General features: G+C 50.6%; 1 protein-coding gene across 50 annotated transcripts in view; it reads left to right on the forward strand.

Moving 5' to 3' along the window:
• Positions 1-22530, forward strand: part of SUN1 (Sad1 and UNC84 domain containing 1) — a 60341-nt gene that overhangs the window by 29488 nt on the left and 8323 nt on the right. For 8 of the 50 annotated variants that reach the window (XM_016946236.3, XM_054687161.2, XM_016946233.4 and 5 more), the window contains 14 exons: positions 3625-3822; positions 4727-4810; positions 5130-5240; positions 6621-6719; positions 7190-7283; positions 7849-7907; positions 8050-8192; positions 8649-8858; positions 10164-10250; positions 11495-11538; positions 13027-13156; positions 15331-15585; positions 16715-16799; positions 21357-21472. In XM_016946236.3, the coding sequence (XP_016801725.1) occupies positions 3625-3822; positions 4727-4810; positions 5130-5240; positions 6621-6719; positions 7190-7283; positions 7849-7907; positions 8050-8192; positions 8649-8858; positions 10164-10250; positions 11495-11538; positions 13027-13156; positions 15331-15585; positions 16715-16799; positions 21357-21472 (1715 nt within the window). 50 annotated transcript variants of the gene reach the window in all.

Raw genomic sequence — 22530 nt, forward strand, 5'->3', positions numbered from 1 at the left:
ATGGGCTTCCCTCAGAGGCGACTGGGCAAGAGTGTGGGTGTCACCGCGGGGGGCCTCCTCCCGGGCCTGCAGGAGAGACAGAACCACAGGCCCCTTTGCGGCTTCCAGGCGGGACTGGGATTCCCTGCGGGGCTGGGATTCTGTGCCCTTCATGACTGCCTGGCCCAGGATCTCTCTCACCTGCAGCAGGAAGAGGCTGGGACCCTCGGCCGGGCCGGGTGCTGCCTCGTTCTCAAGCCCTTAGCACCTTGTCCTTCGAGCTCACGTTCTGCTGTGCCTGGAGGTGCTGGAAGCCTCAGGAGGGCAGGGCCGGGTCTGTCTTATCCACTCCGAGCCTGGCATTGCCCAGGACGTGGGGCGTTTGTCCAGTATTATTCAAATGACCGGACATAATGAAGGATAGCGACAGGACGAAGGCTTCTGCCCTAAGATTTCTCGCATCTCGTTTTTACCATCTTGTCTTCGTGGCCCTCACTTGTGGTTGTGTCTGCTGTGGTGTAATGCACACTGCTAGTGTTAATACAGCACAATAAGAAAGTGTGAAAGGGGCTGGGAAAGGTGGCGGGAGCAGGGCGGCACGTGGGTTTCCCTCACAGCACTGTGCACGGTGCCTGCTTGGGTTCCTCCATGTGGACCAGCACCGCTGAGCGGCCACTCTGCGCCAGGCACTGTTCATGGGTGATCACGGCAGCCCCCTTTTTACAGACAAGCAAACTAGGGCTTAGCCAGCTCAGGAGGCTCGCAGGTAGGTGGGGGAGCCTGGAGCTGAACCCAGGCGTCTGACCCAGGTGCTCCCCCTTAGCCACCTGCCTCCATGAGCACTTGGCACCCCAGGGCCCCGCGGGTGCTGCACGTGAGCCGTGGCGTAGCTTAATCGACACGCACAAGGATTCCGTGTATTCATTGTTTATTGAGGCTGTGTTTTGAAGCATGCCATTGATAGGTTGAACATAACATTTTTCTCAGAATAAAAGCACATTCCATACACTCTACTATGGCAGAATAAGGAGGCTCACAGATAATTGAGAGAAGCTACCGAAACGTGCTGTTTTCCGAAGGTCTCCCTACGCATGTTGTAGTAAATGTGTGTCTCTCTGTGACTGACAGTATGCTGGCGGTCAGGGCCCAAGCTCAGCCTTGCGGTTGAGTGTATCTTTAGATGGAAAAGGTGTTGGTGTGGTGTGGATTGTAGCTTCCCGAAACTCATGGCGCCTCCCCTCGGATGTCGGTGTCGTGGCGCCTCCCCGAGGATGTTGGTCTTGGGTGTTTTGGGGGAGAAAACAAGCCTCATCCTTCCTGCGGGGTTTCTGGGCTTCACGCCTGCCTTGCCCTCTCAGACAAAGGCCAGGACTTGTGCGGCCCACACTAGTGTATCGCCCTGTATTAGAGTAAAACATGTTTATCAAAGAACATTGGAAAATCAGGCACAAAGAAGAAAATAAAAATCACCTACAAGCTGCCACACCAGAAAAAAAAAAACACACTTCCAGAAATTTCCCCTCTACATACTTATAGTCAGATTGCATGAATTGTTTGCATAATCATATTTACTTAAAATAAGTATAGCTTTCCTTAAGTATAAATTTTCCCTCCACATTTTGTTTTTGTTTTTTTGTGTATGTACTAATGGTAATTCTCACTGTAATGTCTTTCAGTAGTGCAGATAAAATAAGTCCTTTCCCCCACCCAATCCATCTCCTGGGGGAACCACTGCTAATGATAATAATTGAGTGGGAATTCTTACGCTTTTTAAAATGAGGTAAAATTCAGATAACATGAAATGAACCATTAACGTGTGCGGCTTGGGAGTCGTCGGCCTCCCCGGTGCTGCGTGGCCGTCCCGGGGCTCTCGTCGGCCTCCCCGGTGCTGCGTGGCCGTCCCGGGGCTCTCGTCGGCCACCCCGGTGCTGCGTGGCTGTCCCGGGGTTCTCCTAGGCACCTGCAGAACTGTGCAGTTCTGGCTTTGTCTTTCCTGAAATGCCATCACGGTATATGCACAGTTTAGCATCTCTTTTCATTTTATATGTTAATTGAGGTTAACTTTATTCTTTTTGATGCCTGTACAGTTTTTTGTTTGTTTGTTTTTTGAGATGGAGTCTTGCTCTGTTGCCCAGGCTGGAGTACAGTGGTGTGATCTCAGCTCACTGCAACCTCCACCTCCCGGGCTCAAGTGATTCTCCTGCCTCAGCCTCCTGAGTAGCTGGGACTACAGGCGCCCACCACCATGCCCGGCTAATTTTTGTATTTTTAGTAGAGACGGGGGTTCCACCATGTTGGCCAGGCTGGTCTTGAACTCCTGACCTCGTGATCCGCCCACCTTGGCCTCCCAAAGTGCTGGGATTACAGGGATGAGCCACCATGCCCAGCCCAACACACATTGTATCTTTTAAAGTGAGAGGTGGCATGTACCTGTAGTCCCAGCTACTTGGGAGGCTGAGAGGCAGGAGGATTGCTTGAGCCCAGCAGGTTGAGGCTACAGTGAGCTGAGGTCATACCACTGCACTTCAGCCTGGGCAAGAGTGAGACCTGTCTCAAATAAATAAATTAAAAAATAGGCCGGGTACTGTGGCTCATGCCTGTAATCCCAGATCTTTGGGAGGCGGAGGTGGGAGGATCACATGAGGCCTGGAGTTTGAGACCAGCCTGGGCAACATAGCAAGACCCCATCTCTAAAAAAGCAGAAACAAATTAGCTGGGCATGGTGGCATGTGCCTGTACTCCCAGCTACTCAGGAGGCTGAGGTGGGAGGATCGCTTGAGCTCAGGAGGCTTGAGACCAGCCTGGGCAACACAGTGAGACTTCTTCTCAACAAAAAATACAAAACATCAGCTGGGCATGGTGGCCAGCGCCTGTAATCCCAGCTACTTGGGCGGCTGAGGCAGGAGGATCACTTAGGCCCAGAGTTGAAGGCTGCAGTGAGCTATGATCATGCCACTGCTAGGCCACAGAGCAAGACCCTATCTCTAAAAAAAATTAAAAATAAAAATAATAAATAGCAAAGGAGGAGATTCTGGTGCTCCAGTGTCCCATTCTTAAGCTGGTGGGTCAGAGGTACAAAGCAAATGGCTGTTTGGCAGTATCTGAATGTCGTAGTGTATGTGTAAACAGCATTGGAGTGAAGTGGCCACGGCTCGGATACTCTATAGATGATTGCTAGTGCGTCAGCGGAGTTGGCGGCCTTCCCCTGGGGGTTACTCCGCAGTCCAGTCTCCGGGGTCCCCTGGGGGTTACCCCGCAGCGCCCTCTCCGGGATCCCCTGGGGGTTACTCCGCAGTCCAGTCTCCGGGATCCCCTGGGGGTTACTCCGCAGCGCCCTCTCCGGGATCCCCTGGGTGTTTCTCCGTAGTGCCCTCTCCGGGATCCCCTGGGGGTTAGTCCGCAGTGCCCTCTCCAGGATCCCCTGGGGGTTACTCCGCAGTCCAGTCTTCGGGGTCCCCTGGGGGTTGCTCCGCAGCGCCCTCTCCAGGGTCCCCTGTCCACTGCCAGCTGGGCTCTTCCCCAAGTGATTATCTTTGGTGTCCATTCTAAAAGTGCCTGAAATGAATAATTTGGCTACCTGACTTATCAGGAAGTAGATATTGGCTTTATGGGAAGAAATAACGCATGTTCATGGTTTTTTAATAGGCGGTGCGTCTTTCTACGTGAATAGGATTTTGTGGCTGGCCAGATACACTGCGTCATCTTTTTCATCATTTTTAGTTCAACTTTTTCAAGTGGTTTTAATGAAGCTCAGTTATGAATCAGAAAATTACAAATTGAAAACTCATGAATCAAAAGATTGTGAATCCGAAAGCTATAAGTCAAAAAGCCATGAATCAAAAGGTATTTAAATATTTTTTCCCTCCTTTTTCCACCAATCACACTTTCGCGGTGGAGAAAGTGCTGTGACTTTCCTCGCCAGGCGCCTCCCTCGCTGCCTCCTCCTGCGGTCTTGGTGCTGGCCCTCTCCTGGCTTCCCCCTCTGGATCTTGCATCCCTGGGAGCTTGTGAAACTTTTCATTTGTTCTGTGTGTGGTTCGGTTCCCTCAGAGCTGATCAGTGTTGAAACATCTTTAAAGTTATTTCTTAAACAAAAAGTTAATGTGCTCAACTTTTGATTTTTATTACCTTTTTAAAGCAAAAACTTTACCTGGGTGGTATTTAGAACCTGTTTTTTCAGAACTTTTTTTCTTTTTGAGACGGAGTTTCACTCTTGTTGCCCAGGCTGGAGTGCAGTGGCTTGATCTCAGCTCATTGCAACCTCCGCCTCCTGGGTTCAAGCGATTCTCCTGCCTCAGCCTCCCGAGTAGCTGGGACTACAGGCGCACGCCACCACGCCCGGCTAATTTTTTGCATTTTTACTAAAGTAGAGATGGGGTTTCATCATGTTAGCCAAGATGGTCTCCAACTCCTGACCTCGTGATCGCCCGCCTCAGCCTCCCAAGTGCTGGGATTACAGGCTTGAGCCACTGCGCCCAACCCAGAACTATTTTAAGCAGGCCAATCTTTGTATTGTTTGGGCCACACACACGATTCAGCCAGGGGGTGGGGGGCCTTTCACGTCTCTTCTCATGGCCCGGGCCCTGTCAGCGGCATTCACCTGTGTGGTAGGAGCCATCGGCTGTGGGAACTCTGTGGAAGTGGCTAGCCTTGCACATCCTCTGATCATGTTGACTTCATCAGGGTGCGAGAAGCACTTGAGCTTGGCGTCGGTGAGTTCCCTAAGCCTCTTTTGCGTGTGTTGCAGCTCATGCCAGTTACTATGGGAGAATGAATGTGAGAGAGGTTCTCAGAGAGGATGGCCACCTCAGTGTAAATGGGGAAGCGCTGTGTAAGTATGGCTTCGTTTTCCTGTGGGCGTCGGTCGTGGAGTTGGTCCCACACGCTGTCATGTTGGGTACTAGCAGTAGAGAATGAACGGCCCGTGTGACATGGCGGTCCTCACTGATGACGACGGGCTGTTGGAGCTGCTGCTTAAGCCCTCATCACAGAAGCTCATAGCCACCAGATCGCATTTGCTTTGATTGTTGACTGTCTTGTGTGTAATTGAGTTTCCCAGTTTTTACAGACTGCCATTGCTATGCACAGTTGAGATGGACAGAGTTTGCTTGTGAATCCGCCACACTCACTGCCTGTCACCACACCCGCAGGCGACGACTGTAAGGGCAAGAGGCACCTCGACGCGCACACAGCCGCCCACTCGCAGTCGCCACGGCCGCCCGGTCGGGCAGGGACCCTCTGGCACATCTGGGCATGTGCAGGTTGTCTCTCGCCCCGTCTCCGTCTCATCTCGCCCTGTCTCCGTCTCATCTCGCCCTGTCACCATGCTATTTGTGTCTTGTGTGGTTTGTGCTTGGAATTCAAGTGCTTTAAAGTCTTGCTGTAAAAACTGACAGGAATAGTATTAACTTTGGTTTAAAACAGGGTGAATCTCTCTCGAAAAGCTCCCTCGTACATTTTTTTTGGAGGCAGAGTCTCACTCTGTTGCCCAGGCTGGAGTGCAGTGGTGCAATCTTGGCTCACTGCAGCCTCCACCTCTAGAGTTCAAGCAATTCTCCTGCCACAGCCTCCTGAGTAGCTGGGACTACAGGCGCACACCACACCACCACACCCAGATAATTTTTTTGTATTTTTAGTAGAGACAGGGTTTCACTGTGTTAGCCAGGATGGTCTCGATCTCCTGACCTAGTGATCTGCCCGCCTCGGCCTCCCAAAGTGCTGTTGGCATCTTAAAAAAAAAGTTAGTTTCAAAAATAATTGTCTCACCTGCTAATGAATAAACATAAAGTCATTGATTTTTCTTTTAAATTCTCATAAGCCATATTTCTTTGCATGTCAACCATGTTGTAATTACATAGTTGCAGGAATTCACAAGCAGGTGTTAAGTCACTGTGAGGAGATAACCACCCACAGTGAGAACTGGAACAAAACTTACTTTGGGAGGCCGAGGCGGGTAGATCACTTTGAGGCCGGGAGTTCAAGACCAGCCTGGCCAACATAGCAAAACCCTGTCTCTTAAATTAAAAAAAAAAAAAAAAAAAAAAACTGGAACAAAACAGATTTCATGAGCAGTTTCCTGCTTTTTGTAATGTGAGGTTTGATACTAAGTTGATTGTGGCACATTCCGTCATCCGGCAGTGCTGTGTTACCATTCTGAAACATTGTTTCACTAGAAAATATTAGCCTTTAGAATAATGTTAATTTTGGTCTTTAAGTAATTATTTCCTCGCCTAGCACATATGAACTGCAGGTGTCTATGGAATTTCAATCTGCTTTAAAATATGGTATGATCTTCCCAATATAAATTGTGCTGGCAACAATGGCCAATATTTGTAGGGTGGCTTCCAACCTCCGCCCCCTGGGGTTTTTAGGAGATATCTGCATTTTACACCTGAAGTATCTGCAGGCAGAAGTGAGTGAAAACTATTAAAAAATAGAACTGAGCTTTTCAAGTGGTCATGTCAGTGCAATATTGCCAGCACTTACAAGAGTTATTTGGCTTTTCGTATTTTTTGAGGAGACTCTTGACCCACCGACGCAGGCTTTGGTGAAGTGTGTGGCTTGGGCGTCCCCACCGTGCTGTCACTGCGGAGGCTGGTCCCTGGCGTCTGTCTGAGGCCACACACGTCTTCTCTGCACAGGTTACTTCTTGCTGCAGATTCTGCGCAGGATCGGAGCTGCGGGCCAGGCCGTGTCCAGGACGGCGTGGTCGGCCCTTTGGCTGGCCGTGGTTGCTCCAGGTGGCTATTTTGGGTTTCTGTGTTGCGTTCTCTCCAGAGCTTCTGGCAGCTAAGCACCTGCACTCGATGATTTACCTAACCAAGTAAAAATCTCATTTAGGCTCTCATGCTTTGACCCTTGGCGTAACATGTCTCGTTCTTTATGACGTAGCAATGTTAACTGACTGTACTTGCTGCATGAGCGCCCTTGGTTTCTCTGGGGTTGGGTCTGGGGGAAGTCCGGCTGCCTGAATGCCCGGTGCAGAGAATGCATGGGTCTGGGGCTTCCTCTCCTGCATTCTGTCCTGTGTGTTCATCAGCATGATACGTCACTGCCTTGCTTCCTGCCGTGGTGACTAGCATCACCGAACTTCTTCACCTCCAGCTTCATCTTCATGTGCTTCTAGCTTGGCCTTCACAGAAATGGTCCATTTAGGTGCTTGGTTTTCCTAAAAACATTTCCTTAGAACGTTTGGTGTTTTCTCTTGTAGGGAAGGCAGCCTCTGGAGTGTTCTGGTGGCTGGGGATTGGATGGTACCAGTTTGTTACTTTGATTTCTTGGCTGAATGTGTTTCTTCTTACCAGGTAAGGAAATGGATATCATGTCAGCGTGGTGCTTTAAGGAACCAATTTTGTGCCAATTGCAGGCTCTCATTTGATTTGTTATTTTGTAAGGATTTAGCTTATATTTACGTAGTGTTTGTATATTTTACAAAAGTGCTTTTATATTCTTATTTTTCAAACCAACCTGTGAGATAAGAAAAGCAGATATCATTAAGGAAAACAAATGTGCAGAGGTGAGGCAGCTGGGAGGGCCTGGGCAGGATGGGGGACCCAGGTCCAGGCTTCTGCCCTGCTGCAGTTCCCAGTGGCATCAGTCACCTCAGAAGGCTGGTGATCCGAAGGGGCAGCGACTCAGGGTAGCTCAGGCCATTCCCACAGCACCAGAGAGTTGGTAACGTAGGTCTCAAGGACACCATTTTACATGAAGGTTCTCCTGAAGGCATCAGAAGCCTTGTAGATAAAACCGTAACTGCTTTTCTAATACTGGGGGGTGGATTTTGCACACAATTGTCTAGAGGGGGAAAACAGATTGGGGAACCCTGACTTTCATTTTTTCTAAGTCAAAGGTTTTCATTGTTACTCCCAGGTGCCTTCGAAACATCTGCAAGTTTTTAGTCTTGCTCATCCCACTCTTCCTTTTACTAGGTAAGTCAAATCTGGCTGAGTTGCCTCCGATGGCTAAGCGGTACACACATACGTGTAACTTAGTGGAAACAAATGAGCGTGTAAGTCCGTGTTTTGAGAAGCGTGGTGTACCCGTGTGTGTGTGGTGGTTCTTCTCTTTTAGCAGGTCTCTCCTTACGGGGCCAGGGCAATTTCTTTTCGTTCTTGCCCGTGTTGAACTGGGCAAGCATGCATAGAACACAGCGGGTGGATGACCCCCAGGACGTGTTTAAACCCACGACTTCTCGCCTGAAGCAGCCTCTGCAGGTAAGAGGGTAGAAAGGCCTCTCAGCTGGCACTGCACATGTGAGGTCTTCAGGGACGTTCCACACTGCTGTGAGCCAGGCACTTCAGTTAGGTGTCCTGTTGTAAGAAGTATTTTTAAATGTCAGATAAGCAAGTCTTTGGAGCTCCTTAAGTGTTCTAGGATAGTTCAAATGCACATTTAAAGTACTGTCATGATTCAATTAGTTTTAATTTTAAAAACATAATAGTATTCATCACTGTACAAAGTACAGAAAGTATAGAGAAGAAAATGAGAAGCACCCATAGTCAGCCATGTAAGGATCAAACCTGATACTCCGGGTTTCTGTGGATTCCTCCATTCGTGTGCCGTGCGCCCCAGAGCTGGTGTCTTGCTGTAGGACACTGTTTGGAGGTTTAACTGACTCTGTGCTCATGCTTGTTTCACTACCTGGTTTCATTTCTCTCTTGCCATTTCAGGGTGACAGTGAGGCTCTTCCATGGCATTGGATGAGTGGCGTGGAGCAGCAGGTGGCCTCTCTGTCTGGACAGTGCCACCACCATGGCGAGAATCTCCGAGAGCTGACCGCTTTGCTTCAGAAGCTGCAGGCTCGGGTGGACCAGATGGACGGCGGCGCTGCCGGGCCGTCAGCATCGGTCAGAGACGCTGTGGGACAGCCCCCGAGGGAGGTGGGTGCTGCCGGGCTACCAGGCTCCACGGTGACACCAACGCGCTTCTGGGTGCCATGTTCTCTCCTTTTGGGAGACAGAGGGGACAGGAGAGGTGCCGTTGTGAAAAGGGGTTGCCCTTTCTGTTCTTAGTTGTTGAGAGCAGTGTGCCGGGGAGGGAGTGGGTTTCCTGTCGTCTGCCGATGACCAGGAGCTGTGGGTTCCACAGCGCACATGGAAGTGGTGGGCGGGAGACGTGTGATAACCCCAAGCGGGAAGTCTGGCGGTCGTGGAGAACCGTGGTCTTTCCTGTCCTGTTCTCCAGATTGCCCTCTTAGTGGCAGGTCATGGCGCTTTGTCCCTGCAGACAGGACAGCCGCTGAGATGGACACAAACCGTCTCACGTGGGTCCCAGATGCACTTCTCAGAGGCAGCCTGAGATGCTCCCACCCACTGTAGGGATCGCGTGGGGGGACCCAGGAACCTCTGCTTCAGAGGATGCCTTCTCGTGAAGAAAACAGCCGACAGCTGTTCAGAACCGTTGCGTGAAAACTGAATTGTGTGTGAATTGTGTGTGGCCTGAGCTCACTTTAGCACGGATTGAGCCTGTTCTTAAGCCGTCTTCTAGCACGTGCCTGTGGGTGTGATCATGGCGGCGACTGGAACGCAGAGCAGGGCTTCCCTCTGAGGCGGCGCGCGCAGCGTTTAACGCTCAGCCCCCGAGCCTCTGGCTCACGTTTGCGTCTGCACTGCCTAGTGGAGGATGCCACTACTCGCATATGGCCGTGTACATTTATGTTAATCAACACCACACAGAATTTTAAAATGCAGGTTCTCACTCGTATGGCCCCATTTCAGGTGCTCAGTAGCCATGAGTGGCTGGTGCGCAGCACAGATGCAGCACGTCCCACGATGGCCCCAGGGGCGCTGGATGGCGTGCTGGAGACGGTGAGGGCCTTGGGCTCTCACCTGGTCTGGTGTGTCAGTGCACTGGGCTCAGGCCTGTGGTCCCAGCTACTCAGGAGGCCAAGGCGGGAGGGTCACCTGAGCCCAGGAGGTGGAGGTTGCAATGAACCACAGAGGAGACCCATGGCCCAGGCTGGAGTGCAACCTTAAAATAAATATATATATAAATAAAGATCTCTAGAGTCACGGCTGAAATAAGGATGTTGTTATGAAGCGGATTATTCCTTTAGGGTCTGTGCCACATTGCGATCACAGATTCTCTGATTGTCGATATTCCGTGTAGAAACGCCTTGGCCTGGCTTGCCAGGTTTTTGTTGCTTAACTTTCTCCATCATTTGTTCACTCCTTCTCTTTCCTAAGACTGACTTTATGGCTTTTCACCAAGAACATGAAGTGCGTATCTCACACTTGGAAGATATTCTGGGAAAACTGAGAGAAAAATCTGAGGTATTTATTTTTGACCTTACGCTTTTTTAAAATAAAAAGAAAATCAACTATGGCTAATATTTTAAAGCCCTTTGGTCATTTAATGTTCCTCTTTTTAGGCTATTTGCTGTTGTTTTGTGTAAAATGGAAAGAAACACTTGTTCTCTCTCTGGTGTGGCAGCGGCTCTGGGGCTCTAACATTGAATCGGGCATGTAACTCACGCATCCCCGTCTCTCGAGGGCACACAGCAGGGCTGCACACGCCAGGAGGTGGTTCTGCCAATTCCAGGCGGCCTCTGGGTTCCCATCCAGCTCTTTCCGGCTCCAGGGTGCTTCCTCGCTGCCACACACCCACCTTGCAGTGTCTTCAGAGGGGAGATAAAGGACCTGAACCTTTTGACAGACAGCACTAGCTTTGGGTGGGAAGGCCGGGACCATTCGTTGCTGGGAATGCCAGGGGAGGGACTGGGCCTCTGTGCTGCCCTCAGCCATGGGGAGTCGGGTCGGGCTCAGGTTCCGGCTCTTTGTGTCTCTGGTGCTTGACACAGAGCCTGGCGTGTCACATGGTGCATGTGTGTATTGAACTACATTGAGAAGCGTGGTGAGTCTAAGGGTTGTATGTAGCCACACCCTTTTGGGAATCTTGGGACCCACTCCTGGATCTTGGACCCTGTGAGATCAGGCGGGTTTACCTGGGAGGGAGAGGTGGGCTGAGAGGAGCAGGCAGAGGCGAGAATGTACCCGCCTGCGAGGGTCTGCAGGGCGCCTCCAGCTGTGTCCGCCCGAGAGGGTCTGCGGGGCGCCTCCTCCTCTGTCTGCCTGCCCTGGGCCGGGCTGTGGAGACCTCCGTGGAGTGAGACTTGGGGCTGACGCTGGCACTCAGCGTGGTGCTGCTGCAGATGGCACAGGCCAGCACGGCTCACCTTCATGTGTGCCTCTGCCGTGTCCCTGTCCTTCACGTTTAGAACACACTCTGGAGGTGTGACAGGGATCTGACTCCCAACCCGGGTGCTGGTTACAGGAGCTGCATGTTCTGAGCCCGCCAGGCCGTTCTCATGTGATTTGTGCTCCTTTCTGTGCACATGTAATGAAGGTTACTTTGAAATGTTCAATGAACGCTTCCTACCTGCCACCCACAGGCAGATCTGGACTTTGAATTAAAGGGGGTATTCCAGATAAATCAATGGAGTTTTAAGTGTGTGGTTTTATGAAAAGTTAATATTATAACTTACGTGTGTCAGTAGACTATTTCTCATACTTTTTAGGCCATCCAGAAGGAACTAGAACAGACCAAGCAAAAAACAATCAGGTAGGAGGATTTGGAAAACATTCACTTTTGTCTTTGGTGTGTGTGTGTGGTTATGTGGAGCGGCAGCAGAGTGATGAATGGGGGACCCGGGGCCGGCCTCCCCCGAGGGTCACCTGAAGGCCCTGAGGTTCATGCCGACAGACACTCCTGCTGGGCTGCGTGAGGACAGAGGGGTCCTGCGGGGCTTGCCACATCCCCCTCCACGCGGCGTGGACCTCTGTAGTTAGCACTCTCAAAGGTGCTGCCCGCGCCCCCGCTGTGACCTGGAGGGCTCCATCTCCAGGGTCCTTGCAGGACCAACCTCAGGGAGTAGGTCTAGGCCCATGTTGCAGCCCGTGCCATGGTGGGTGTCAGGGTGGGCTCTGCACCGGGCCTCCGCTGGCACCGTTGGCATCTAGGTGGGCGGGGTTACAGCTCAGCCTCATCTCTGCTGCTGCTCCTGGACGGCAGTCCCTGGTGGACAGGACACCTGCTTCCAGAACCACCGGATTTGTGCTGGGCGTGTCACGGTGGGCCTCTCCGCGTGGCTGTCGGCCCTGCCGCCCTTGGAATCCATGGCACAGCCGGGTCCCTCTGCAGTTCCTGGGGAAGCTGGCATTTTGCTCCTCACTCCAGGCGGCTTTCTTCCACACGACCACTGATTTGCCAAGTCCCCTTAAGTGGGGTGATTGCCTCTCACAGGTGTTCCCAATATGGCAGCTTTGTCTTTCTTCCTTCGTTTTACACGTGCTTCCCTCTCACAGGTGTTCCCAACATGGCAGCTTTGTCTTTCTTCCTTCATTTTATGCACGCAGCTCCTATTCCCCACAGCCCTCCCCGCCTCTAGATTCGGCAGCCTTGGCTTGGTTGTGGTTTCCCGAGGTCCCCGCGTCTGCACTCGGGAGGGTCCATCCTCTCCCGTGCCCCATGTTCCTCTTCTGTGAGGACAGGTGTGAGAGCTGGAGCACGGTTTTCTCTCCTTCCAAAGCTTTTATTTCAGTAAAAAAGTTGCTTTAACGTGTTAATATGTCAATCCTAAAGTGTTGATCTGGGAATGGGCTTTTTGAGATATGAATTGTTAGTATCTCAACAAGTATGTGTGCCTGTAAAGACCTCAAGTGATCTGCCTGCCTCAGCCCCAAACTACTGGGCTTACAAGCATGAGCCACCGCACCCAGTCCAGAAATAAAGTTTCTAAATGCTTAAATCGTTTTCAGAGAGAGCTCTCACTCGCCACTGAGAAACACTGCTAGCAGCACTTTTGTAGATAGCCTCCTTGTGCAGTGTGAACATTTGTATATTATAGACATAAACTGATGCAGAAGACAACCTCTCTGGGAACTGTATTTGAAACTGGCATCCAGTTTCCACGTTAGTGTGGCACAGGATGACATCTGTACAGTTGTGACACCCAGGAGTGGGATCGGGTTCCCCTCAGCCTGTGTGTAGTGTGGGAAGCGTATAGGCTGGGAGGCTTGTGTGTGACCCATTCTCACTGTTGGATTCCAGTGCGGTTGGTGAGCAGCTCCTGCCCACGGTCGAGCACCTCCAGCTGGAGTTGGATCAGCTAAAGTCAGAGCTGTCCAGCTGGCGACACTTGAAGACCGGCTGTGAGACAGTGGATGCCGTACAAGAAAGAGTGAGCTTCCTGCATGTTTACTTTTTGTTTTATAATAGAAAGTAAAAGAAAACTTGAATTGATGACTTAGGTTTATTAGCTGTTTGATTTTTTATTTATTTATTTATTTATTTTTGAAACCGAGTCTTGCTGTGGCACGCAGGCTAGACTGCAGTGGCGCGATCTCAGCTCACTGCAGGCCACCTCCACCTGCCGGGTTCAAGCGATTCTCCCACCTTAGCCTCCCGAGTAGCTGGGACTACAGGCATGTGCCACTATGCCTGGCTAATTTTTGTATTTTTAGTAGAGGTGGGGTTTCACCACAATGGTCAGGCTGGTCTCAAACTCCTGACTCCAAGTGATCCATCTGCTTCAGCTTCCCAAAGTGCTGGGATTACAGGCCTGAGCCACCCACCATGCCTGGCCTAAGTTGTTTAATTTCAACTCCCTTTAAAAACTTTTCTTTTTTTACTATATGTGAAGTTTTTAAATATTCCAAAATAACTAATTCAGTGCTCTGTAGACGTCCCCGTTCCAGCACCACCGTGCGTGAGCACCCACCATGCGTCTTCCCAGTCTCCTTGGTATGCGTCCTTGGTGTGCATGCAGCCCAGGGCCAGCACTGACTTGGGGATGGGTTGTTGCTGTGTACCTTTCATTAGATAGACCCACGCTGTACCTGCTGCTTGCTCTGTTTCGTGTCGAAACATATCATAGACATTGCTTCAAGTCCATCATCCTTAGGCAGAGGAGAAAATCTAGACATTTAGAGCTGCTTAAGAATGAAAACACAATCATTTGAATGGCAAAAGTCATCAAAGTCAGACAGTAGATTGGTAAAGGTATTTGCAATACGTGTGGTAAGATTATCTCTGATGTGCAGAGAGCCCCTAGAATGGGTAGGAAGAGAAGCAGTGGTGACAGAGAAAGCATGCGATAGGCCGGGTGCCGCGGCTCACGCCTGTGATTCCAGCACTCTGGAGGCCGAGGTGGGCGGATCACCTGAGGTCAGAAGTTCAAGACCAGCCTGGCCAACATGGTGAAACCGCGTCTCTACTAAAAATACAAAATTAGCCGGGTGTGGTTGTGGGTGCCTGTAATCTCAGCTACTTGGGAGGCTGAGGCAGGAGAATCGCTTGAACCCAGGAGGTGGACGTGGCAGTGAGCCAAGATCACGCCACTGCACTCCAGCCTGGGCGACAGAGCAAGACTCCGTCTCAAAAAAAAAAAAAAAAAAAGAGAGAAAAAGCATGCCACCGTGCTATCAGGGAGCTGAGTCCTACTGATGGGACTTGCAGATTACAGTGGGCTCTCATCTTTAGTCTGCAGGCCCACGAGGACGATGGCTGCTATCAGCGCTGGCTGAGGCAGTGGGCTTTTCCCTGGCCAGGAGGACTGTCATCAACTACGGCCTCTGGGGGAAAATCTTAGGATATTAACCAGTGACAAATACATGCACTCTTTGAAATGAGCAACCACGCCCTTGGGAATCATCCTACAGAAATAAAGGCACCAGTACAGAGGCCACACAGGCAGGAGGGTCAGCGCTGGGAAGTTAGTGTGGGGAGGAGTGAGGGTAGAAAGCAGCTACGTGCCACTGTTAGGGGGTGTGGGCTAGAGAAGGGTGTGTCCACACGTGGAATGTGGGAGGGCAGCTGTGATGAACGGTCGTGTCCTAGGAGGCTTTGCCCTCTCCTTCACGGTCTGTTGTTATGAAGCAAGAAGAGAAAGGTATACACATATGTGTTTGTGTGCTTAGAAATAACATGGGGTGTATTTAGCTTACATAAAGCTATAATTTAGGTTCATTTATATGACTGTTTTCTTATCAGACCAAGTTTGTTGATGGCAGGGCCTCTCCGATGCACCTGTGCGCCTCGCTGCGGGGTGCCTGGTGGGTGCTTGCGGGATGGACACGCACCTCCAGAGGGTGTGGACATGCCCCACTATGTCCTTCAGCTCCTAGGATGCAGGTCGCACACATCCCACGAGCTCACCTATTTCTGTTTTTTTTAACGTGGTCCTGCATTATTGGAGGGGTTATTAAATTTAATATGAAGGAAAACACTGTCACAATGACATTCTAGATTTTGAGAGGATATATAATTCTTCTGAGGTATCTAAGATAATGGACCCGAAGAGTGGAAGTGATTTAGTTAAAATAGGACATTTGTGTCCGTCTGCTGTTTTACTAGGTGGACGTGCAAGTCAGAGAAATGGTGAAACTCCTGTTTTCCGAAGATCAGCAAGGCGGTTCTCTGGAACAGCTGCTGCAGAGGTTCTCATCACAGTTTGTGAGCAAAGGCGACTTGCACACGATGCTGCGAGACCTGCAGCTGCAGATCCTGCGGAACGTCACCCACCACGTTTCCGTGACCAAGCGGCTCCCAACCTCAGAAGCCGTGGTGTCTGCTGTGAGCGAGGCGGGGGCGTCTGGAATAACAGAGGCGGTGAGTCGGCGAGTCGGCGGCAAGAGATGCTTACAGTCCATTCTGTGCTGAGACTGAAGACCTAGCTGTGAGGTGTGGATGTTGATGTCTTGTTTTAAGAGTGGTCTGGCTGGGGTGTGCTTAGCTGACGTAAGTGAGATGAGACGTGCCTGGGCAGTGCCGTGTGTGGAGGGGCACCTGTGCGGTGAGCTTCAGCTCTTGCTGTCAGTGTCATTACTGAGCTGCTTCTTGGGAGTTCTTTATACTTTGTGAATCTTTTTGTCCCAAAGAGCCCATCTGCCTGTGTGGTGGCCACACCTCTGCAGTTCCATGAAAATCCGTGTATTAGTCTGTTCCCCATCTGCCTCTGTGGTGGCCACACCTTCTGCAGTTCCATGAAAGTCTCTCCGTGTATTAGTCTGTTCTCCATCTGCCTCTGTGGTGGCCACACCTTCTGCAGTTCCATGAAAGTCTCTCCGTGTATTAGTCTGTTCTCACGCTGGGCAATTTAGAAAGGATCATTGACTCACAGTTGCACATGGCTACAGAAGCCTCACAATCATGGGGGAAGGTGAACGAGGAGCAAAGTCGTGTCTTACATGGCAGCAGACAAGAGAGTGTATGCGAGGGAACTCCCTTTATAAAACCATCAGATCTCCCGAGACTATCACGAGAACAGCACGGGAGAAACCCCCACCATGACTCAGTTACCCCCACCCGCTCCCTGCCACAATGTGGGAATTATGGGAGCTGCAATTCAAGATGAGATTTGGTTGGGACACAGCCAAACCCTATCACTCAGTAATGCCTAAATTCCCAGAATTTCCTGTGTTCCAGGCTTGAATTCTCATCCTTGCTTTATTTGTGTTTTATGGCATCTGGGGGATTTTTCTGGTTCAAAGATTGATGGTGGCCATGGCTGAGACCTGGGGGAAGAGGCCTCCTGCCCTCCCATCTCCATCTGATGGCCTTGGCAGTCAGGCGCAGGACTGGAGTGTGGAGTTGACTTCCGCCATGCCTAGGAACCCTACATAGTTTCCATTGAGAAGATGCTCTAATGTAAGTGTCTGGTCCTCATCCATGGCACTAAAACCCACGTCTCTCCTCTCCTGTTCTGGTGTTTGGTCTTCCGTCCCTCGTGTCTGTCCAGCAAGCACGTGCCATCGTGAACAACGCGTTGAAGCTGTATTCCCAAGATAAGACCGGGATGGTGGACTTTGCTCTGGAATCTGGTGGTGAGTAAATAGACGTTCTGATTACTAAGTTAGATGATCACCTGTCAGCAGGGGTGTGCACTTGAGAGGCTGTTGCCTACCCCACTTCCAGCAGTAAGGACTCCTAACTTCTAAACATCTGAGAAAGGGAGCATGATTCTGGGCATGACCCTGGTGTTCTTTCTTCCTGGCCAGTTGTGTTTGGGGGGCACAAGTTCTCCCTGGAAGGGCTGGGGGTGCATGCTTGTGGCTAAGTCAAGGTTCACAGCACAGAAAGTGTGCTCGACTGTTCACTCTCTCCTGTGCTGTGATCGGGGATTGTTCAGTGCCTTCAGGAGAGACTCAGCAGTGACCACACAGCTCTCCCCGAGGGCATCCACTCAGCAGCAAGACAGACCGAGAGCAGAAGCAGGCTAAGCAGATGGAAGGATGGGGGCTGTGTTTCAGGACCTCAGAGAAATACAAAGGCCACCATGGACGGGGTCTGGGAAACCCTGCAGGGGCACAAGCCTAGGCCAGACCTCTTGGGGCAGATGCATTTGAAAATCAGCATCGCAGCTGAGGAAAGTCCTGGGGTCCACACAGCCCACTCCGTGGTGAGTGGGGCAGCACACCTGGATCAGACACGAGCATTTCCAAAAGAACCGTGAGAGGAGAGCTAGACCTGCTTCACGTCCGCTCAGGGAAGGTGTGCACCACACCTGTTACGGAAATCAAAATCTTGGTTTTCTGAATTTTTTAAACGTAGGATTTGCAAATGTGGGCTGGGGAACTCACATCACTCAGAAGATGCTGTGTTCAGTACGCGTTAGTGTGTGGAGGGGCTGGAGAGCCTGCAGGGCAGGAGAGATTTCTAAAACCCACGATGATGTAGGGCTGGGTAGGGACTCTGCCATGTGGTTGTGCAGGATCCTAATCCCATTAGTACGGGAGCAGCTGGGTTTGATTTCAGTCATTTGCCACCCTCTGAGTTCTTTCTGTGGTGGCTGCAGACTGAAGTCGTAATAAAAATGGCTGGATTCTTCCAAATGGTAGACAGACATCAACAAGGCTACTGGTGTGATCGGTGTGTGTTTGTTTAAAATGACCTTTTTAGAATATTAAGTGCTTTTAGTTATATATTTTGAAATTCAGTGATTTAGGAAGAAATTATTTTCCATTAAGAGGCATCAATTGACATGAACCATACAGTTTGGGCCGAGAGATGTCATTTATTCTTAAAACCCTAGTGAATCCTTACAGGTTTGTGTGTACCTCAGAACACTGGTAATCCTGATGAGGCTGCACTGAAGGTTGCATTATTGAAGAAAACATTGATTGACACTTTGTGAGTTAGTTAAAAAGATAATTCAGTGGTTTAGAAATTCAGATCTCAATCAGCTACATTAAAATCCCCTGGTTTTCCTGTTTAAAACATCAGTTTCCGGCCGGGCGCAGTGGCTCACGTCTGTAATCCCAGCACTTTAGGAGACCAAGGCAGGCAGATCACAAGGTCAGGAGATCCTGGCTGACACGGTGAAACCCCTTCTCTACTAAAAATACAAAAAATTAGCTGGGTGTGGTGGTGGGCGCCTGTAGTCCCAGCTACTTGGGAGGCTAAGGCAGGAGAATGGCATGAACCCGGGAGGTGGAGCTTGCAGTAAGCTGAGATCGTGCCACTGCACTCCAGCCTGGGTGACAGAGCGAGACTCCATCTCAAAAACAAAAAACAAAAAAAACCCATCAGTTTCTGCCTCTCCTGCCTGTGGTTCACCAGTGCCAGGGCCCCTGGAGTGCCGCCCTCCCGAGTTCGCCCTTGCTGCCCGGCACATTCACCAGCGCCAGGGCCCCTGGAGTGCCGCCCTCCCGAGCTCGCCCTTGCTGCCCGGCATTCACCAGCGCCAGGGCCCCTGGAGTGCCGCCCTCCCGAGCTCGCCCTTGCTGCCCGGCATTCACCAGCGCCAGGGCCCCTGGAGTGCCGCCCTCCCGAGCTCGCCCTTGCTGCCCGGGGTTGTGTGCTGCCTTCAGGGCCAACTTGGTTTTTGTTTCTTGGGAGTTTTTTGTCCTGCTTTGACAACAACATTCTGCCTGTCCTGTATCCTACTAAGGGCCAAACTGGACTTGTTTTTTATGCTTCCTCTTATTATTGAGATGTAATTCACACAAAAATTCAGCATTTTTAAATGTACAGCTCCGTGGTTATTAACATATTCACAGTGCAGCCATCACCACTGCCTTACCCCAGAATCTTTCTCACCCCAGCTAGAAACCCTGTGCCGCAAGCAGGCATCCTCACAGCCCCAGCCTTTTCACTGTAATTGGTAATTATTGTGACGGAAGGTCTGCTCTTCAGGGCCTGAGAGCTCACCTGCTGGGTGACACCAGGCTCAATCGGATGCTTTATTCTTCATTGAGAAAAACCAACAAAAAGTTCATTTGGAGTAGCTGTCTCTCTAGCAGTAGTGGGGGAAGGCCAGTATTTTAAGAATTTCCCAGTTTCAGTAAGTAAAAATTGTGTGTCCTAAAGCAGTTGTAAACTCTTAACACTCAATTTGAGAAAGTACAATTAATTAAGAAAAGGACTAGTCTAAAAGTAGGAGGTTCTTTGTATATGTAAAAACTTGAGAAGTTTAAAAACACTTTTTTTATCCGAAAATATTTATTAGCTGGTATTAGATAATATCCTTCATCATTTTCAAACTTATGTATTTTAATGGCTTCTTAACTAATTATCTATTTTTTAATTTTTGTGGGTACATAGGTGCACATATTTATGCGGTATATATTTTGATACAGGCATGCAATGTGAAGTAAGTACATCATGAAAAATGGGGTACCCATCCCCTCCAGCATTTATCCTTTGAGTTACAAACAAAAATACTCCAAGTTATTTAAAAATGCACAATTAGGCCAGGTGTAGTGGCTCATGCCTGTAATCCCAGCACTCTGGGAGGCTGAGGCGGGCAGATCACCTGAGGTTGGGAGTTTGAGACCACCCTGACCAACATAGAGAAACCCCGTCTCTATTAAAAAAATGCAAAAAAAAATTATCCGGGTGTGGTGGCACATGCCTGTAATCCCAGCTACTCGGGAGGCTGAGGCAGGAGAATCGCTTGAACCTGGGTGGTGGAGGTTGCATTGAGCCGAGATCGTACCATTGCACTCCAGCCTGGGCAACAAGAGCAAAACTTTATCTCAAAAAAAAAAGAAAGAAAAAAAAAGCACAATGAAGTTCACTACAGTCACCCTGTTCTGCTATTATATAGTAGGTCTTACGCATTCATTTTTCGTAGAGACAAAGAGTCTCGCTCTGTCACCCAGGCTGGAGTGCAATGGCGCAATCTCGGCTCGCTGCAACCTCTGCCTCCCGGCTTCAAGCGATTCTCCTGCCTCGGCCTCTCGAGTAGCTGGGACTACAGGGGCGCGTCACCACGCCCGGCTAATTTTCATATTTTTAGTAGAGATGGAGTTTCACCATGTTGGTCAGGCTGGTCTGGAACTCTTGACCTCAGGTGATCCACCCACCTCGGCCTCCCAAAGTACTGGGATTACAGGCATGAGCCACTGCACTCTGCCTCATTCTTTTTTTTTCTGGACCCATTAACCATCCCCACTTTCCCTGAGCCCCAACTCCCCTTCCCAGTCTCTGGTACCACCCTTCTACCCTCTCTGTCCATGAATTCAATGGTTTTGGTTTTTAAATAAGTGAGAACATGGGATGTTTGTCTTTCTATGCCTGGCTTATTTCACTTAACATAGTGACCTCTGGTAGCCATACATGTTTTTGCAAATGACAGGCTCGCTGTATCACCCAGGCTGGAGTCAGTGACGTGATCTCGGCTCACTACCGGTTCAAGCGATTCTCCTGCCCAGCCTCCCAAGTAGCTGGGATTACAGGTGCCCGCCACCATGCCCGGCTAATTTGTGTATTTTTAGCAGAGATGGGGTTTTGCTATGGGGTTGGCCAGGCTGGTCTGGAACTCCTGACCTCAAGTGATCCACCGGCCTCGGCCTCCCAAAGTGCTGGGATTACAAGTGTGAGCCACTGCACCTGGCCTGCTCTCACTGTTTTTTATGGCTGAATAGTACTCCATTGTGTATATGTACCCCATTTTCCTCATGCATTCATCTGTTAATGGACATTGAGGTTGCTTCCAGATGTGAGCTACTGTAAACAAGCAGTGCTGCACAAAGATAGAAGTGCAGGTCTGCCTTCAGTAGACTGCCTTCCTTTCTGTCGGGGGTGCACCCAGGAGTGGCATTGCCGGATCATATGGTAGCTCTGTTTTTAGTTTTCTTGGGGACCTCCAAACCACTCTCCATGGTGGTTGTACTCATTTCCATCCCACCAACAGCGCGTGAGGGTTCCCTTTCTCCACATCCTCGCCAGCATTTGTTACTGCCTGTCTTTAGGATAGAAGCCATTGTAACTGGGGGGAGAAGAGATCTCATTGTAGTTTTTACTTGCATTTCTCTGAATATCAGTGATGTCGAGCACTTTTCTTGGAAACATTTTGAATAGATCCTGAAGTGGTGCAGTACTATTGCTTCCAAAATGGTGGAACTGGACACTGAGACCGATCTGAACTTTGCTTTAAGGTGGCAGCATCTTGAGTACTCGCTGTTCTGAAACTTACGAAACCAAAACGGCGCTGATGAGTCTGTTTGGGATCCCGCTGTGGTACTTCTCGCAGTCCCCGCGCGTGGTCATCCAGGTGAGTGGCCGCCGGTGGCCGGAGCTGCTCCTCTTCAGCGAGGACTCTGTTAGTGTTCACAGGTCGTAGGTCCACAGCTCCGTGGAGCTTCGTTAAGATGAACACGTCTGTGGAACTGGTACCACAAGAAGCGGCAGCGTTCCCACACCGAGGAGTCCCCGGTGTCCCCGTGCAGCCTCCACGCCACACATCTGTTGGCTTGGGTTTAGCGTCACACAGATGGGACCGTGTGGCACATGCTGGTCCTGTCAGCCTTCCTCCCTCCCTCTTTTGGGTGTTCCAGCCATGGTGTGAGTGGCAGCTGTTCCTGCTCGGGCCGTGGGTCTTCCGTCACGAGAGTGGCAGCTGTGCTTTCTCAGGTGTTGAGAGACAATAGGTGGGGAGGCCCTAGCTGTCTGGCCTCGGCATGGGCCTTCGCCCCCCGTCTCCCGGGCCTTCGCCCCCCCGTCTCCCCGGCCTTCACCACCCCCGTCTCCCCGGGCCTTCGCCCCCACTGTCTCCCCACCATCTCCGTGGACCTTCGCCCCCGCCCCCCGTCCCAGCGGGCCTTCACCCCCACCGTCTCCCTGGGCCTTCGCCCACCCCTCCCCGCCCCCTTCTCCCTGGGCCTTCAGTCCCCGTCTCCTGGACCTTCTGCTGTGGTCCTCATTGTGCACTGCTTTTCTGTGGCTTCATTTAATACTTTATACTATTGGCTGTACAAGTTTAAAGCACTAAAGGATGGAGAATTTAAATAGATTTATTTTGCCTCAGTACTCAAATCCTGCCTCATATTCATGACATGTTTTGAAGAAAAGTCCAATAATTACTTGTATGTGGAACAACGCCAAGATGTCTTTCACTTGGAAAACACAAGTCCAGCCTGAAAGAATTCATGAAGTGCCTGTGACCTGACGTTGAGGATCACGTGGGACTGTCGTCATCACGATCTCGTTCCCAGGCTGCCCTGGCAGAACTGTCCGGTCAGCGTGACTGTTTGGCTTTCTGCGGCCATCAGCACCACACGGGCTCACCAGCACCTCGCTCCTGAGGGCACAGCCGGAGCCCCTCTTCACTGC

The sequence above is a fragment of the Pan troglodytes genome, chromosome 6 (assembly GCF_028858775.2).
Source record: "Pan troglodytes isolate AG18354 chromosome 6, NHGRI_mPanTro3-v2.0_pri, whole genome shotgun sequence".
Classification (NCBI taxonomy): domain Eukaryota; kingdom Metazoa; phylum Chordata; class Mammalia; order Primates; family Hominidae; genus Pan; species Pan troglodytes.